This window comes from Rhineura floridana, chromosome 12 (genome assembly GCF_030035675.1).
Source record: "Rhineura floridana isolate rRhiFlo1 chromosome 12, rRhiFlo1.hap2, whole genome shotgun sequence".
NCBI classification, from domain to species: Eukaryota; Metazoa; Chordata; class Lepidosauria; order Squamata; family Rhineuridae; genus Rhineura; species Rhineura floridana.
This window is the reverse complement of record NC_084491.1, coordinates 10581663-10600456: the sequence shown is the minus strand read 5'-3', so window position 1 is coordinate 10600456 and position 18794 is coordinate 10581663. Positions and strand designations below refer to the sequence as shown.

General features: G+C 45.5%; 1 protein-coding gene across 8 annotated transcripts in view; it reads right to left on the bottom strand.

Annotated features, from left to right (window-relative positions):
• The window catches only part of LOC133368298 (disintegrin and metalloproteinase domain-containing protein 2-like), a 93320-nt gene that overhangs the window by 63278 nt on the left and 11248 nt on the right, over window positions 1–18794 (bottom strand). For 6 of the 8 annotated variants that reach the window (XM_061592354.1, XM_061592353.1, XM_061592357.1 and 3 more), the window contains exons 2-11: window positions 17366–17433; window positions 15900–15961; window positions 13429–13507; window positions 12028–12104; window positions 10653–10830; window positions 8501–8557; window positions 7518–7589; window positions 4883–5049; window positions 2403–2484; window positions 553–689 (exon numbers count right to left, since the gene is read on the bottom strand). In XM_061592354.1, the coding sequence (XP_061448338.1) occupies window positions 553–689; window positions 2403–2484; window positions 4883–5049; window positions 7518–7589; window positions 8501–8557; window positions 10653–10830; window positions 12028–12104; window positions 13429–13507; window positions 15900–15961; window positions 17366–17433 (979 nt within the window). The other 2 variants (XM_061592359.1, XM_061592356.1) reach the window with 2 other exon arrangements.

Sequence of the window (18794 nt, the reverse complement as noted above, 5' to 3'; positions counted from 1 at the left end):
CAACCAGGTAGTGATCTGTCCATGACAACGGAACCACCGCAAGTTCTTCCACACCAAGATCACCATCATCCTGACCAACACAAAATACCTGCCATTATAACAGGCAGGGTATGAGTGGAGAGAATTTGCCTGTTGCAGAACCCCTCTATGGTGCACAACCTTTCCACCCCGTCCTTAGGAGAGAATCGCAGCCATTCACTTCTGCCAGAGATAGTAAAGAGATACTCATCAGGACACCACAGATGGCTATGATCTCCATTGCCCCAACCTGGGTTGTGGTTCTTACAATGTTGGGAAGCGGCTGTGATAGAAATAAATAAATAAATAAATAATAGATTTAGCCTTCGTTGCAACTTGGTGACCTCCGGATGTTTGGGATTGCAACTCCCACCAGGCCTAGCATGCATGTCCACATTACACTGGGGCTAATGGGCACATGGTCACTGTGGCTGGGACTGAGGGCACCAAGCTGGGGAAAACTGAGACAAAGAAAACAACCAGCTTCCTCCTTAGCACCATGCTAGCAATAAACAAAGGAAGAAAGGGCCTTACACTGCATTGGTATTCATCAAGCAAGTGGTTCCTGGGCAGTGGCATTGCCGTGAGTTGTCGAAGTACAGGCCCAGGCTGAATCCCAGCAGCTGTGCGACGATCACAGAAAAGGCCTCCAATGTGATCCCCTTTTCATACTAAATGGGAGCACAGGAAACATTAATGGTTGGCAGGCATAAGAGCTAACCATAGAGGCAGTTGCTGCTGTTATCATCATTATTGCCAATGGAAGCGGTTTGTGAAATGCTAGTAGCAACTTTGGAAAGGGGCTTTCTGCTGGGATCGTGGCAGGGAGAAAAAGAGTTAAGCTCACCCATCCCCTATGGTCCCATTTCTCCCTCATGGCCCCAAGGGTGCTCAGGCATCCAAGCAGCTGCCACTGCTCTAGCAAAAATGTTCATGTTAACTGAAGTCACGCAATAAACCTCAGGTCTAGCTTGGCCCAAAGCTTCCAGGAATCACAACGTTGAGTTATAGGATTGGATGATATGTGTGAAGAAACCGGCTCCACTGGTCAGATTAGTTTCCTTTGTTAATCTAATCGTTTGGAATAAGCCTATTTGAGTGGTCAATCTGCATATCCAAAGGGATCCTGTGGCTATTGGAACTCTTTTCAGGGGAGAGGCCCTCCTCCCCCCATCCTGGAGCCAAGGAGAGGGTTATGTCTTTTAGTTTTATCTTGGGGGTGAAGCTGGAAAGTCACAGAGGCCTGTCCTCTGTGGCCTATACCCCAAAAGCTATGGGCCTTGGGGGAGCAAGATCTCATGCACTGTTAATGCTGAGAACACCCCATCTTATGCTCAGGTTGTGAATATGTGTAAGCAAAAACCATATATCTGCTGACATATGACACCACAGTCTTCACTGACTTCTCTCCAAGGAAACCAAACCCTGGGTAAGGGCAGGAACCCTTTGAAGCCTTGCACCGCTCAGAGATTAGGGTGGCGCACAACAGCATTAAGAAATTGAGAACAGTTCAGCAGGTAAATGAGCACAGCATGTCTAGCGCTACCCTACCACGGCAATCCCTGCAGAAGAAGGTCTGGAGCACATCTTTCTTGCACAGGAATAATACTCTGCCGTTGTTTTAAGGGGGGGAAATGTGATGTTCCTATATTAATGTATATATGGTAAGTGTTGTTGTTTAGAAGATACATGGTAAGTGGAGTGAAAGAGGAGGGGGAGTGAATGGGCAGTAGAATGCTAGATGATTGGCTGAGTGTTTAAAATGGCTGAACGTATAAAAGGAAGAGTGAGAGTGGAATCTGGGGGGAGAAGAGAAAGAGTGGGTTGTTTGGTGGGTTTGAGAGAGTGGTTTGCCAGGAGAGAGTGGAGAAGGAGGGGGGTGGAGTTCAGATTAGTATTGAGTAAAACCATATGCTTATGTGCCTTAAGAAGAAATCTTGTTAATCTTGTTAGCTTTGTTATCTTTAATAAATACTTAATTTGGTTTACCAAAGGCCTGATCCTTGGCTGGGGTTTCACAGACCAGAAGGGAGGGTAAGGTAATGACCAAGGCTGAAGGGAAACTGTAACAAATGGTGGCAGTGGTGAAGAGAATAACAATACCAGTATTCAGAGTCTCTGGGAATACTAGTATTAGGACGTGACTGGTGGTTGCCTAGCAGGGGGATCTGTTGAGATCTGTGCTAGAGCGGGGAGAGAAACAATAAAAAAGGACAGTCCGGACTGGTGGAGTCCCTGGTGGTGCCTAGTGACAGGCAGTAGCCACGCGCAGGTAGGAACCTGACAGGGAGAGCCAGGGAAGGGCGTCACAGCGCACAACAGCATTAAGAAATTGAGAACAGTTCGGCAGGTAAATGAGCACAGCACGTCTAGCGCTACCCTACCACGGCAATCCCTGCAGAAGAAGGTCTGGAGCACATCTTTCTTGCAAACGTCGAGCCCACAGAATCACCCTTGTTCCTGAAGCTGGGGGGAAGGGGACGGGGAGAGAGAGAAGAGGGGAGAAATGCTTTGACTCGCACTCAGCACCTTAGCAAAAAGCATAGGAAAAGAACACTGAAGCTTATTTCTGTAACTCGCCAGTGGCAATGGGCTTTGTGTGCTCTTACTCAGGATGCCTCTTCAACACTTTGCCACCCCAACATTTCCTGCTTTCTCACTCTGCCCATTCTCCTTTGCTGCCCCCCTTGACCTACACACCCCTCCCAGAGCCCCTTGACCTACACACCCCTCCCAGAACACTTTCATGGTGCCACCTCTCTCTTCCTCTCCAGCTCCTCGACCCAAATCCACCCCTTCCATGAAACCAAAGTTATCCCCAACTGCAATGACACCTAAGGCAGCTGTGTATGTAAGCCCAGGAAAGTGCCTGTCTTAAAAAAAAAAAAATCAATAGCCTACTTCCCTTCTACCAAGTGGGCTGGGAGATGTGGAAGGGATTCCTCACCCTCCCTCGTCTCCCAGCCCCCTTGGTTTCACTGCTGGCCACAGAGGAAGTTGGCTGGCAGAAAAAATGGAAACGGACTGCCTTCAAGTCGATATCGACTTATGGTGACCCTAAGAACAGGGTTTTTATGGTAAGCGGTATTTAGACACCATTGCCATCCTCGAGGCTGAGAGGCAGTGACTGGCCCAATGTCACCCAGTGATACTCATGGCTGTGTGGGGATTCGAACCCTGGTCTCCCAGGTCGTAGTCTAACACCTTAACCACTACACCACACTGCCTCTCTTCCTGGCTGGCAGAAGGATGAAATTTGTGGGAAAATTGAAAAGCACGCACCCCTTACAGATCAGAAGTCACTTTGTTTGTTTAGGAACATAAAATGTATATTATGTATAGCTTGGTTTGCCATTAAATTATCATTTATAATTAATCAAGTATATGACAAGTACAGATTTTTCAGGCAATAATTACAAATTGAATTTACAGTAGGGCCCCGCTTTTTGGCGTTCCACTAATACGGCAGCTAAAATTAGAGTAAGGCCCACTCATACGGCGCTTGTTCCGATTTACGGTGTTTTTCGGGCGTTGGGCGCCATTTTATTGAAGGAGTTCTGCTTTTCGGCAGGTTTCGCTTTTTGGCGGTGGTCTGCAACATAACCCGCTGTATGAGTGGGGCTCTATTGTACTTTTAAAAAAAAAATTGTTACAAGCTGTGGAACTGTGAGGAACCTAGCATTTCTTTCCTTTTCAGTTTATGAGTGGGCAATCCCCCCAAAAACACAAGAAACTATTAACATTAGACTAAAAAAAAAGAAAATTATTATATCACCTCCTGTCTTCCACAATGTCAAGCGTACATAAAGCATTCTTTTCCATAGAAAGAGCTGAGAAAAAGGAGGGGGGAACCATGACTCAATGAAAACCAGACAGAATTTAATGAGACTCATTTTCTGAGGTGTCACTAATAGTATTTGCTTCCTTTTGTTTTTTCATATTTGTCTTCATATGTATTATGGACTTCTAAAAACTGAAGGTTTGCCCAGATTGAAACGTGCTTCTATACCCTTTCACATGTATAGTCAAAGATTTTTCCATTTTTCAGGGGGAAAAAGGCTTTGGGGGGGACAAAAACCCAAATATTTTTCTTTTGAATTTTTCCGGGATTTTGTGGTACATTTCTACTCAGGTGGACAAAAGGTAGATCAGGATCTACTGACAGATTGATAAACACTTTGCAGTAGATCAGTAAGGATTCTGACTCCCGACTGTTGGCAGAACAAAACAGAGACAAGCTCCAGTGTTTCTTGTAATAGTTGCTTATTTCGCTCAGCTGTTTGTTTAGCTTGAAAAGTTTCAGAGATATGTTTCCTTCATGAAGAGTTCCCTGGGAAGAGGAGATGATCGTTTAAAACCACTATGGAATTATAGCTCTTGGGGTGGGGGCGGGGGAATAGGGGTCTCCTAATAACTCTCAACACCCTTAGCAAACTGCAGTTCCCAGGATTCTTTGTGGGAAGCCATGCCTGTTTAAAGTGGTATGATATTGCTGGATAGTGCAGACGGGGCCTTAAACAGATGGAGCAATGGTCTGATGCGAGGCAATGTAAGTCAGCTTCCTACATTTCCATAGAGTGGTGGTGTTAAGCGCAATGCCTAAGCCTCTCTCTCTCTCTCTCTCTCTCTCTTTCTCTCTCTCTCACACACACACACACACACACACACACACACACACACACACACACACACACACACAGGGTATTTTGATGCTTGACTCGCTCACATGCCCCTCCCCCACCAGCCCTCAACTGCCATAACCCATCTTCAAATCGTCTCCACCACCACTTTCCCCACACTGACCACCTGGACAAGGAAAAGATCCCCCTTTTTAACAACAAAGTGGGGGAAATGCGCTTCTTACACAAACAAGAATGCCACGTCGTGGGGTCGTAAGGTGAGGTGGACCTGTTTCCAGTCCACAAACCTTTCCAGCAACTCTTTGGCTGTTCCCGCGGTGGAGATTTTATCCTTGTCTTTCCAAAACTCCATAGAGGACAGCAGAATCCTCATGTTGAGTTTGTAAAACATCTGAAAATAGGAGCGATAATGTAGGTTTAACCAGCGACCCATGCCACACCTCAGTGGGAGGGCACATGCTTTCCATAGATAAAGGTAGAGGGCTCTGTTCCCAGCTTTTCCAGCTAAAGGACCTCAGGTTATCTATTTCTTAATGTATAAAAAGATGTATATGCTGCTTTTTGGGGAGGCATACCCACTCAAGGCAACTCACAATTAGAGATGGAGCAGAAATTCTATTTGGTTCGCATTTAAAGCCGAATCTACCAAATTCACACTTTCCAGAATAGGAGAACCTAAACACAGCCAGCTTTCAAAATTCACACTTTTCTGGATTTTGTGATGCAGTTCTCCAGTGTTTACAGAAATGCGTATATTAGGGGAAAGTATGCATAAAAATGAACATATTAGTGAAAATACAAACATGCATTATGTTAGGATACATTGCTAGCAGGAATGTGTACATTAGTCAGAACTGCAGACAAATGTGTTTAGTAGGAGAAATGCTAAAGAATTTTTGTGAGCATTTTTTTTAAAAAAATCGCAAATTGCTGCAGAAATATAGACAACTGAATTTAAGATTGGAAAAGGAGAGAAATGAAACTGACAGATCCTCCCATCCCATCACAGTGTCATAAAAATTCAATGCTTTTTGCTGATGTGGCCGAGGGGTGTTTGTGTCTACTTCTTTCATTCTACAAATCATCTCACCAGTGGCCTGCGGCCTTTCTGGGTGCCTGCACTTCAATTAAAGCCCAGGGGAAGACATCCTGAGGTGGCTCCTCCCTTGGGGCTTCTTCAGATCAGGAAGCATTGGCAGCCAGGGAGGCTGCAGAGTCCTAGAGAAATGTCGAACAGAAAGAAAAACACACACAGTAACCAAAATTCTAAAGAAATTCTCAAGCACCCTGAAAATGAGGCAGAAAAATTGAAGCCTCTTTTGCAGAAGGAAACTTTCCAGAAAATGAAGGACAGATTTTGACAACGCACTAGAGCTAACCCCAACTCCTACTAGCTGCCTCCCCCTGTCCCAAGGCAGGGAAAGAGGAAGGCACCAAAGGTAGATGCTCCTGGGCCAGGTCCTACCTGAGCATCATTTTCCTTCCGGAGTGCAGACTCAAGCCCCAGCCCCCCCAGGTGCAACCCTTCCACAGCATTCCCTGGAACACAGCTTGGAAGCAGCTCCTTATGGAGGGCTGTTGCTCTGTCTCCTGAAGCAGACAACCAACCATCCCTGTGCAGAACTCATCAGCTGCTTACAAATGTGAGGGATCCCTGACTCCAGAGCTTTCAAAATGTGCTGCTGTGTTGTAGCTATTGTTACTGGATTTCAATGTTTTATTCCATTGTATTGTGGCTTTGTTTAATATTGCATTGCATTGTAATATATCATACTCTTTCCATTTCATTGCTCTCTATATAATGGTTTTTCTGTGACAGTATCCACCAGTACAGAGCATTGGCACCTCTTTTTTTGCTGACCAAGGTAGCCATTTTGTGCTGGCACTCACGGCACTTTTATCAAGATATGAGTACCGGCACCTCCTTTTTTTTTACCAGTTATTGTTATGCTGTGAACCGCTTAGAGACTGTCTTAAATATGAAGCAGTATATAAAGGATATAAATGTAAAAATAAATAAATGAAATAGCTCCGTGCAAACAGTCTTTAATGTTTTAATCATAGCTGGCAACAGAAAAAAGTTGACAATAATTACAAAAATATTTAACAGAATATCTTATTTATCTAACACACGATAAACAAAAAAACCCAGGCTCTCACTTTGCCAGCTGCCAAAGGAAATCTGGCCACAGCTAAAAGAGTTGCTTTATCACAAGAAGCCAACGGGAAATAAATTTTTTGCAACTCAGACCAGCTGGCTTTCCCCTCAAGAAGTGGGTCTAAAAGTTTAGTATTAAACACAGAGAAGATTGGGCAGTAAAATAGATAATGTGGTGCATCCTGCCAAAAGGACAGAGTCTCGAATCAAAGGATTAAAAAAAAAGCCCTTCTAAAACTGCAGTTTGCAGTAATGGCATTTGAGTTGGGTTAAAGCAGGTCTAAGAGTAGGATTAGATATAAGCTTCAAGTGACACATTCAAATGTATACTTGATTGCAGCATCCCACGAGGGCCCTTCTTTTTACTTATCACTCAGATCAGATTGGACAGCAGCACTGTCAACCATAAATGAAATAAGGGTGGCCAACTCTTAAGTTGCGTATGAGATGCTTCTGTGTTGCCCAGGCCACAATGCATTGCTCTTGCAGGTATCTCTTTTTGACTTGGGCCCCCCAGGATGCAAAGGAAGCCAAGGGGAGCATTGTAGAGAGTGGGGAGCAGGCAAGGTCTGGGTCCATGCCCTGGGTTCAAGCGCAGGACAAGGTGTCTTAGACAAAGTCAGGATGTGTTAATGAATCTGAGCTGTTGCATCCAACACAACACATGCTGTCTACTGGCATACAAAAAGGCATCAACTTACTGTGTTTATAAAGCTAACAAGCTGGGTGATTTTCCTCATCACAGTATCTTCATCTGAACCCATATAATCATACTGAAAAGAATAGCATTTCCTTGTTAGCCAGCAAAGATAACTAAGAACCATTTTGCACATTATGTTGCATGTTAGATGCCTGCTGAAGATGCTTTCAGTCAGGGGTCATCAAACTGCATGGGCCAGGAGGGACATCTGGAATGGTGACAAGGTGCTGTGACTGCCAGGCATGAAACAGCTGTTGTGGGGGACATGGCATAAAACAAAGAGGCTGCCATGGGGGCTGCTGCATCTAAAAAAGCAGAAAATCAGGCAGGATGACAAAAGGGTGGGGGCATGCCACCCCATCAATGGAGAAAAAGGCATGTACATCAGCCACTGCCGTGATCGCTCACAGAGACAAGCTTTGCACATCTCCTCTGCTCAGAATGGGCGGGGGAGACAGTCCAATCCTGGCATCGAATAAAATGTGGGCATGCCTAAGGGGGCATGTTCAAGCTGGGGGAGGCCAAGCCAGTACAAATCAGAACTGGGCAGGAAAAGGAAACAGTCTCTTGCACATTGTGGATTTTTGAGGAGCTCTCAACTAAGGCTTTTAGAAGGCACCATAAAAGGTTCTGGCAAGCACCCTGCAGGCCCCACACTGCTGACTCCTTTGTTAAGAGAAAACCTAAAACCACAAAGTGCGGGCATGAACAAAAAGCATGTATGCAAATATCCAGGGCATGATGCAGCCACCTTGCTGAAGTGAAACATTTCTGGGGCTGGTTGGCATCTGGATGAGAGGCTAGTTCAGTTCAATGATGGGGGAAAGGTAGGACAAAAACAACCACTGAAAAGTGGTGCAAAATAAGTACATTCAAAATAATGGGGATTATAGCGGAGCCCGTTGGCTGCAGTTCCAAGTCTCATGTATGCTTAGTGGAAACAACAACAAAAGAGGTAAATAAAGGAGGTTAAAATAAACCTACCAGGGCTTTGGCCACGACTGTGTGCATTTCCACATATCTCACGGTGCTGAAGTTAACCTGTTTTAATTCAAGGAAGAAGGTTTAACCTGTCATTACTGCACTCATATGAACATTATGCAAAAGCCACAGGTGGAACTACAAATGCCAGTGTGTGGAGGCTTACTCTTGACCTCACCAGGTTTGCATCACAGGATGGAAAGATAATGGAGGGGGGGAGGGATCCGTGATGAATGGTCATGCTTGCTGGGGCTGATGGGAACCACAATCTGGCAACATTTGGGGAGGGCACAGTCTCCCCATCCCTTAGCTAGAAAGACCAGTAAGTCTGATTGAGGATGCAATGGCTCATTGACAGGGCATTTGCTGTGCATGCAGAAGGTCCCGGGTTCAATCCCCAGCATCTCCATCCAGAGGCCACAGGACTGGGGATCACTTCTGCCTGACACTTGCAGAGTGGGGGTGGGGTGCCGCTATCAGCCAAAGGAGACAATATTGAGCAAGAGGTATCAATGGTTGGGCTCAGTCTAAGGCAAGGGTGAGGAATGTTTTTCAATCTGGGGGGGATCACATTGCCTTTTGGGCAACCAGCCAGGGTTGGGCAGGGCCAGAAGCAAAGTGTGTATATCACAAAATTAAGGCAAGGGCCCTTGAAAAAGCCAGCCAGTTCCTCCATGGAGGGACAACCTACCACTCTCTGGGCAGCCTACAGAAGGCTTCATTTGGCTCTAGGTCTCTGCAGAGACAACATTTATTGTTAAGGGAAATCTTTTTGGAGCTGTCCAAGGTGTTGCCTGCACTCTTCTTGACTTGTCTCTGCTGGCTTCCCCTGCAAACCCCAAGTTCCCATGGAACCGGACAATATTTTCACTTGGTTACTTTGTTTTGGATTCCCTCTTTAAGGCTGCAATCCTGTACACAGTAACCTGAAAGGAACCCACAGTTAACACAGTGGCAGTTACTGCTGAGCAAGTGCACGTGTGTATCCTATTGTTATTTGATATGCTGCTCTACCCTGAAAATGGAAGAGGCGAGTATCACACAGGGCTTTTGCATTGCTGGACAGCTACAGCTGCTTGCTTAATGAGCACTAATTTGCAGCTGATGCTCAGAAAGCCAGCTGTGCATGACACCCATCAGTGTGACAGCTGAAGGGAAAAATGTTCAGCCTGAGAGTGCATGCCCCATGGGAGGTCAGAAGAGGAACAGCTGTACTGTCTAGGCATCTGGGGGGCGCTTTTTGTACCCAGAAAGAAAGAAGCAGACTTGTGGGGGAGTGCAGTTGCTTTTAGAGGACTGATGGTACTTTAAGGCTAGTGTTGCCTTCCTTGTTGACTGTGGGCTTGTGCTTCTGTTCTATATACATATGCAAACATTATAAAACATCTTCAGTTTCTTTGGGGTTTTTTATTTCTCATCACAAGCTGTCCTTGACAAAGCTCCCCCCCAAAAAAAATTCCTACTGGGAGAAGTCAGGGAAGAGTGTGCGTATGCATAAGTACATGCACATGCTTGCAAAATACTATTGCTACTCATTTTTAAAAATTTATACACACAAATGGTTGTTGTTAAAAAAAAAATGGACTGCCTTCAAGTTGATCCTGACTTATGGTGACTCTATGAATAGGGCTTTCATGGTAAGTGGTATTCAGAGGTGGTTTACCATTGCCTTCCTCTGAGGCTGAGAGGCAGTGACTGGCCAAGGTCATAATAATAATAATAAAATTTTATTTATGAGTCGCCTATCTGGCCAAATTAACAGCCACTCTAGGCGACGTACATCAATACAATAAAATACAATATAAAACAATAAAAACAATGAGGGCCACAGTCAATAGTTAAACTAAACACTACAATTCCAGTTAATAACAGTATTAAAAGCTAACCCACCCCAGGGATCCCGTAGGCTTGCCTGAACAGCCAGGTCTTCAATGCCCGGCAGAAACCTATCAGGGAAGGGGCATGGTGAAGGTCGAAAGGAAGGGAATTCCAGAGGGTGGGGGCCACAACCGAGTAAGCTTCATGGCTGTGTGTGGATTCGAACCGTAGTCTCCCAGGTTGTAGTCCAACACCTTAACCACTACACCACACTGGCTCTCATGGTTGTTGTTAAAAACAATGGTTGTTGTTATTGTTTTTAAAAAATAACACTCACTGGTAACCCTGAGTCTATCCTCGGTGCTATTCCTGGTGTCCATCTAATGGAATAGTTCTCTTGAGAAAGTGGCCACTCTGCATCCTTGTATTCCGTCTGATAAATGAGGTGCTGAAATCCAGAAGCAGATTCCACTGGCTCGATCCCATAGCTGGCGTTCTCAAACTGCAACAACCCACTGGCAAGTTGGGCAAGCCGTGGGAAAGAAGCAAAAAGATGGATGGTACAAACCATGATTTGGGTGATCAATAGCTAAATCCCCCTTTCGGCCCAATGCAATGCTTCAGCAGGTGGGCAGGACAATCAATCCTGCTTTCTGTAGGTTTTGGATGTGCCGGCAACTTCCCTGCAAGGGACTTACCCACATAAAAGACCAAGTGGATTGAACTCCCCACCCATCAGCTGATGCTCCAATGCTTTCTGCAGGAATTGGCTGCACGGGCAGCCAATCCAGCCACATCTCTACCTGCTCTACAGCTAACATCATGCATGATGTCAGGTATGGGGCAGGTGGGCGTGGCTTGGAAAAAAACAGCCCATCGGACCAAATGGATGGACATGCTGGACCGGATCTGGCTGTGGCCCGAAGCCTGCCCCCACCACCAATACAGGAGAAACTGACACGGGATGGAAATAAGCTGATTCAAAACAAAGTAACAAGAGAGAGCCTCTTCCCTGAGTGCTAAAACAAAGAACACAACCAACAAAAATCAAGGTGTGGAGTAAATTCTCTTTTACAAGTAACATATGAGGTATGCATCACTCTTTTCCTAAAAAATATTCTAGCAGCCTTGGCTATTGACTAGTACACTTGACTGTTCCACTGCAAGAGGTATGTATTTATATATAAAAGGTATCTATCGCCCTTAACAGCTTGGCACCAGTTTACTGCCTTATCCCATGGTGCCCACTCAAGCACTTCGACCTGCAGACTAGCACCGTTATAGGTGCCACATAATACTTATTCCGCACTTGAAAGAATGTTTTGATCATTGTAATGTTTGTTTCGTAAACTGCTTAGAGGTTTTCTACAATCAAGCAGTATATAAATGCTGTTAAATAAATAAAATATGCTAATAGATTTTAAAAGTACAGATCCTTGGTTCAGAAGAGCTATTTGGAAAAACAATGCTTGAGATTGTGTGCAAGTGGCATGTAACAAATGTTGCATACATTAATTATAAAATGTGTGTGTGTGTGTGTGCGCACACACTTGTGCAGGCCAATTTGGCCATTCTTCATTGCCACTGCAGCTTATTAAGCAGGTTGTTTAATTTCAGGTCCACCTTGCTCAGGTGCCTGGTGCGCTCTGAATGCAGTTGCACTTGGACTGAGAAACGAAGAGTTGTGTTCAAGAATGACAAGAGTCCCTCACTTGAGTCCAGCACAGGTGCTGAGCATCACAACTGAATCAGTGTAGCCTTCAACGTAGCCTTGATAGTAGCAATCACGCTAGAAAAAAAATCAGAATAATTTGTCTGCTAATAAGGGGAACTAAAAAGTGAAAAGAGGGAGGATATTTCCATCCCCCCAAACACACATACAGTAGGGCCCTGCTTACCGGCGCTTTGCATTCCGGCGTTTTGCTAATGCGGCGGCTTTCAATTAGGGGAAATTCCCCGTTTTAAAGCTGTTTTTGCCCTTTCACGTCATTTTCGTGCAACACGCCCCATTATACTCAATGGGTTCCGCTTTACGGCAGCAGTCCAGAACAGAACCTGCCGTATAAGCAGGGCCCACCTATATTGTTGTTTGAAACCCAACCCTCTGTCATACCAGGCAAAGCTTGGGCTTGTTCCCTCAAATCAAATACATAGTAACTCACCTCTCCTCTTGGCCAGGCTAGCTGCCATTTCCCTTTTTTCCACTGTCAGGGTGGTGCTGTGAAGCAGCAAGGCTCAGATAACCCATCCCTCCTCTTGTAAGCAGCTCTAGTGGCACGGACAGTGAGGTCCCTGCGTGTGCTTCACGAACCACCCCACCAGGTTAAGCCTGCTGGTGCTTTATACCCATGAACCATTGCTTTCCCTCTAATCAAAGTTTCTGGTTATGTGCACGGTGCATCGAGTAGGAAAAGTGGATGGGGAAATTGGCAGATGAAAAGCAGTGGGTGGGAAAGGATTAAGCACTAGAGATGCAAACTTCTCAGAAATTCTGAAGACATGGGGGAATTCTGTTTTTTCTGGAAAGAGGGGCACAAAAATTTGAGGGACAATTGACATATATGCAATGCTTATTTCCTTATCAAATCTAAGCTTAGCTCCCAGGCTCACATCAGTAACAGGAGCAAGGTGGGAGTGACATTGTTGTGATTTTCACCCCCTTTAAACCAAGTGGCATGCAAATGAGCCCACCCCACCCCACAATACACACAGCACCACCCATTGCTTCTCTTCTAGAAACTGCCTAACCTGGCCCCGTTTGGAGGGGAGAATTGGCAGTCGGTGTTCCCAGATCCTATGTGTGCTGCTACCAGTCAGCTCCTGCTCAGTATGGCTGCCCTCTTGGAACCTGCATGTGAATTTATGTGCCAGTCCTGGTGGGAGGGATGGTGATGGTGAGACAGAATGGAGATGTGGCCCACTGTGCATAACGTCTGTGCTTGGGTGCAAGGATGTGTGCTTTAACAATTCACTACCTTATTCATGCTTTTTAATAGGCACACTGCAGCTCATCAATGAAAACTCACATGATTAATCTATTTTTTTAATGGGTTGGCAAGTCTAATGTAGCTCAAACAACAATCCAATGAAAAGAGCATCTGAGGAAATCTTACCTGAATGGAGGGGACAAAGGACACCACTGATCCTCCATGGGTATATGTATAAACTCTGAAATCATTGCTTAAAAAGGATCTGCAAAGAAAATATGTATGTGAGAGTGTATGTGTGCTGGTCCTGAAACTTGCAACAACATCCACTGTCATGTCCTGATGGATGGATGACATTGTCTTTGCGACAGGGGGGAATGGAATAAGGCCTGGAGGGGCCTGAGATCCCCCCCCCATTTTAACAGTAAATGGTAACGGTTTGGGGGTAACATAACAAAACAATGCGAACTGATGATGAGGAAGGCAACTCATTCTGGGATGTAGCTGAACATCAGCTATTGTTCCCTTGCTGCCTAAATTCCCTGTAGCCGTGGCAGGACCTGAGTCCTATACAGATATGTGCCAATGGATGTCTTCCTGAAAAGACCCTCCTTTTCTGTAAATGAGCCCCAGGCCCAGGATGAAAAAAACTCCCTCCCTAGCCCACTTACGAGTAAGAGGATGTATCAGTTATGCATACAGCAGCATCTGTTGACATCACACTTTACAAAGAATGAGAAAGCAAGCCTCTGCCCCCAAGGAGTTTACAATCTACAGCAGAGCTCTACATAATGTTTGGAGAATCGGTGGGCCTCCAGATGTTTCTGTTGAACTACAACTCCCATCATCCCTGACCATTGCCCATGCTGGTAGGGGCAGATGGGAGCTAGAGTCCTGGGGGGGGCACAGGTTCCCCATCTTGTGCTAAACCTTGTTGCAGCAAGTCACCAATTTGGAGCTGTCTGAGGTCTTGCAACTCCAGCCTGACCTAACCTCAGACCTTGGTAGGCCACCCTCCAGTGCCCATCGAGCCCTCTGGGCCCTTGCGTATGCTCAGGGCAGGGCAGGAGAGAACTGGGAATATCTCTGATGGACTCAGGTCCAGCCACAACTACAGAGAATTTAGGCAGCAAGGAGACAACCACTAATGTTCCAGGCTGTGGTCTGAAGGCACATGGAGCTGGCACCCTGCTGAAGCTAAGCAGTGTCAGGTCTGGTCAGTGCCTGGATGGGAGACTGCCTGGGAACCATATGTAAGCAGCCTTGGGTTTCAATCATGAAAAGAAAGGTGGGGTAGAAATGTAATAAATAAATAATGTTCAGCTACTTTCCAGAATGAGTTGCCTTCCACACTATCAGTTTGCATGGTTTTGTTTGGTTAACCCTCAGACTGTTGCCATTTACTGGTAAAATGGATAACTAGACCCTCCGTAAGCCACACTTCTTCCCCTAACCACACCCCTTGTTGCAGGCCACACTCCTCATTAGCTCTGGGCCTCCTCCTCCCCAAGTGCTTTTGCCTGGCTGGAATGTGTACAGGAACCGTGATCGTTCCTCTTGCATGCCTGGATGAAAGCTGGAGAGGTGCATGTATGGGAGTGGGGGGAAGGTGAAGAAACCTTTGACTTTTGCATGGCCACCTTTCTCCCCTCATGTTTTGCCTCTGGCCCCACCAACCACTGGTGTGTGGTCCCTGGAAGGCTGCTCTCTGGGGCAGGCAGCCTGCAAGCTTTAAAAAGGCTCATTACAACATTTCGCCTTCTTGTTCAATATACTGGCTGGTACAATATACTCTGTGGCCTCAGTTGAAATGCAAAGAGGTTTTCCAATGAAGACTGGAGAGAAATTTGGTTCAGTTGTCATCTAAAGTCAAATCTATCAAATATGCACTTGCCAAAGCAGCGGCAGACCTGAAACACAGCCCTCGTTTGAAAGCCGCACGTGTCCAAATTTTGCAATGCAGTTCTCCAACCAAAGCACGTTTACAAAAGTGCATTAGGGGAAAGTGGGCATAAAAATGAATATATTTATTTATTATTTAATTTGTATCCCGCCCTTTCTCCCAGGAAGAGCCCAGGGCGGCAAACAAAGCACTAAAAACACTTCAAAACATCATAAAAACAGGTCTTAAAATACATTAAAACAAAACAGTGTTAAAAACATTTAAAAAACTTTTAAAAAGGTTTAAAAACATTAAAAAACATATTAAGCAATTCTAACACAGACACAGATATATTTGTGGAAATAGCATACAAAAATGCATAATGTTAGGAGAAATTGCTGGCAAAAATGTGTACATTAGTCAAAACTGCAGACAAAAATGTGTGAGAGGAGAAATGCGCATTAAAATGCAGAGGAATTTTTAAAGGAACAAATTGCAAATTGCTGCAAAAACGTGGCGAACTGAATTTAAGACTGGAAAAATGAGAAACCAAAAAAACCAAAACTGACAGATCCATCCATCCTTGATGAGGACTAAGATTTGTTTCTGAAAGTAAGCTTATTTTCTCTGCAGATGAGAACTGAGTACTGTGTCACACTTTTTTGGATAGGGTTTCTTGGAAATCTTTCTAGCCATTAAACATGAACACAATGTCTCTGTGTGTGTAACCAGAGCAGAGAATAAGATGCAAATCCCAGTTATGTGTTCTACTCACTGTTGCTTCAGATGAATTGTATATGGATTCCCATTTATATCGATATCGAAGGTCATCCTTTCCTACAACAGCCAAAGGTTTTGTCACACTCTTGTTGTTTATACAGTGAAGTCCAGCCTAGGCAAACAGTTTGGGCCTTTTTTGCCCACCTGCAATCAAAGGTGCTGCAGTCCCAAGAACAGTTGTACCACTTGACCTGCTGTGATTGCATTTCCATAGTAGTGCCCTTTACCTGGAATTGGGGTTCCACACAGCACTTGACATAGTGCTGCAAATTGGACCTGCTGCAGTAAAATGTTGCGGCATGTATCCACTCCCTGAGAGGAGTGCTCCCGTTTATAGCTCCAGTCAGCCTGTAAGAGAAGCCTTGCTCACATAAGCGGGGGAGTTTCAGGGGGATGGAAAGGAAAAATACACTTTTCTTCTCCCTCCCTCTCCCACAAAGCCTGAGCATTTATTGCTCTGTGGTGGCAAGGTTCTATAGAGTAGGAAAGAGGATATGTGCCCTTCCTGCAATCACCATTGTCCTTCCTCCTGAAACACCCACATATAGTACAAGAAGATAATCTTTTTTTTAATCTCAAGGCACTCAACCGCCCAACTCTAATTCCTGCTCCAGCATGCTCAGCATGTTGGTGAGCATCCAACATCGGTGGGGCAGTGAATCCGCTCCAGGTTTTAGTCCAAACTTCCAAGGTTGAAAGTTTGGACAAATACCCGGAGTGGATTGCCTGCCGCACTGACTTCAGAGCCACCAGTTTCTATTGATACTCACTATAAGCTATTAGTGCAGTGGGGAGGGGGAGAGACCTTGTGGCCTTCCACCTATTGCTGGACTACCCAGAGAGCCATGCTGGCCAGGGCCGATGGGAGTCGGGATGCAGCTACATCTGGAGAGCCACAGCTTCTCCGTCCTTGCACTGGGCGCTTTTTGCCTTAAAGGGTGGGGGGACGGGATAGCACAATACACAGCTGAGCCCTTGGAGGTGAAAGAAAAGCCTGACAGACTTAGTGGCTGCCGGAAAGCTACGGTTAGGGTTTGAATTACGATTGTCAACTCTTCCCCCTCCTGTCCTTTGATCCCCATTGGCATGGATCCCCATGCCTTGAACAACCTTGGAACAAACTCAGACTACAGCTCGTGGTTAGTGAGGAAAAGACAGCTTAACCAAGAGTCTCCGTTTGGATAACATGCTAAGCCAAACCTTGGCACGATGTCGCAGTAAAAGGGACCTGGGAGGAGCAAAGCAGCTGTGAGCTCCTCTCTGGGAGCCCAAACATTTGCACAGTCTTGGTCAGCTGCAGATTTGCTTCCCATGCCGAGCAAACTAGGCCTGCGTCTGTTGGTGTTTTTATACTGTGGATTTGAAATGTTGCAGCTTAAACTTTTTCAAAGTAATCAGCCTTGAGAGGGCAGCCTAGACAAAAAGTAGAGGAGGGACACTTTGGATTATCAAACACAATACCGTATTTCCGCTGGAGTGAGGCGGGATCCTCTGAGGAACAGTCACTTGGAGAAAGGTGCGCCGAGACCCTAAGACAGGAGAGACCTTTCTATAGCCATTTATTCATAAGATCTGGGTATTAACTGCACTTCATAAGATCTGGGTATTAACTGCACTGCAGGCAATTGTTTTGCAAGAAGAATTTTCAGCACTCTCAGAATATCATCAGTATTACTATATTTAATGCCTGCCCTTCACCATTAGGTCCCAGTAGGAGTGTAGTGGCAAATTCAGAAGCACAGGTTCCCTTCATGATAGTCACAGCCACACTCCCTTCCCCCTTTATGGGTTGAGAATTAGATCCTTGTTAATGCTTTCTCCCACAACAGACATCGCTAGCAGCCAATCAGTATGAAAGGGGAGAGTGTTAGCTACTGAAAAGAGTCTTCTCAGCAGCTGACTCATCTCCTTTCACTCTGATTGGCTCCAATCAGCAGGAAAGCTCAAGGAAGCATGCTAGAAGACTCTTCTCAGTGGCTAACACGCTTGCCTCCCATACTAATTGGCTTGTAGCATGCTGAAGACATAGTGACCCTGTTGGGACCCTGCTCCCAAAAAAGTAAGGGGTCTAAGGCCCCCGGAGACCCCGGATAACTACAATCGAGTCTCAGAGTGGGTTACAGACTTTTAAAGTCCAGTATGAAAATCCTTTAAAACACATTACAATTCTCAGGATCCTTTGGGGTGGGTGGGAGCCATGACAGTTAAGGTAGAAGAGATATAGATATTGATATCCCACTAGTCTAGGACCGGAGTGGTCAGTTGCAGTATGGCACACCCAGCCTCCCAAAACATTTCAGTTGGGCCCCTTTTGATCCTACCAAAGTTGGACCAAGGTGCAGGAGAAGAAAAACAAAAATTACTTTGTAAGACGCAGAGACGTTCCATGTTTAAGCTGTATATCACCTGTCTCTAGCCTGGTGTCCTTGAGATGCTTTGGACCACAACTCCCATCAGCCAGCACAGCCATAGTCCAAAACAGTTTGGGGAAGGCTGGCATATATTTTTCTTTGGGATTTGTATGTAAGATGCTCTATGTTGGCTCAGTTAATTCCAATATTATTACTGAGCCTGAGGTGAGTGGCTGTCACCCTGTGTGGTGAAATATAATTTTGGACCCACACCTAGAGTGTAGAGTGGCCCTTGAAAAGTCATCCCTGCCTGATTTGGTGCTTAATTTGTGCCAGGATTTACCAGAGTATAAGCCTATCCATGTTTACTTGGAAGTAAGCCACACTGAATTCAATGGGGCTGGCTTACAAGTAGATGTGTACAGTACTGTAACCTTAGCCCTAAAACCCGCTTCTAATCCTTGGCTTCAGCCCTCAGTACTGAGAACAGGCACTTCAGCATGTGCAGAATGTCTTTTCCCTGAACACTGCTGCAAGCA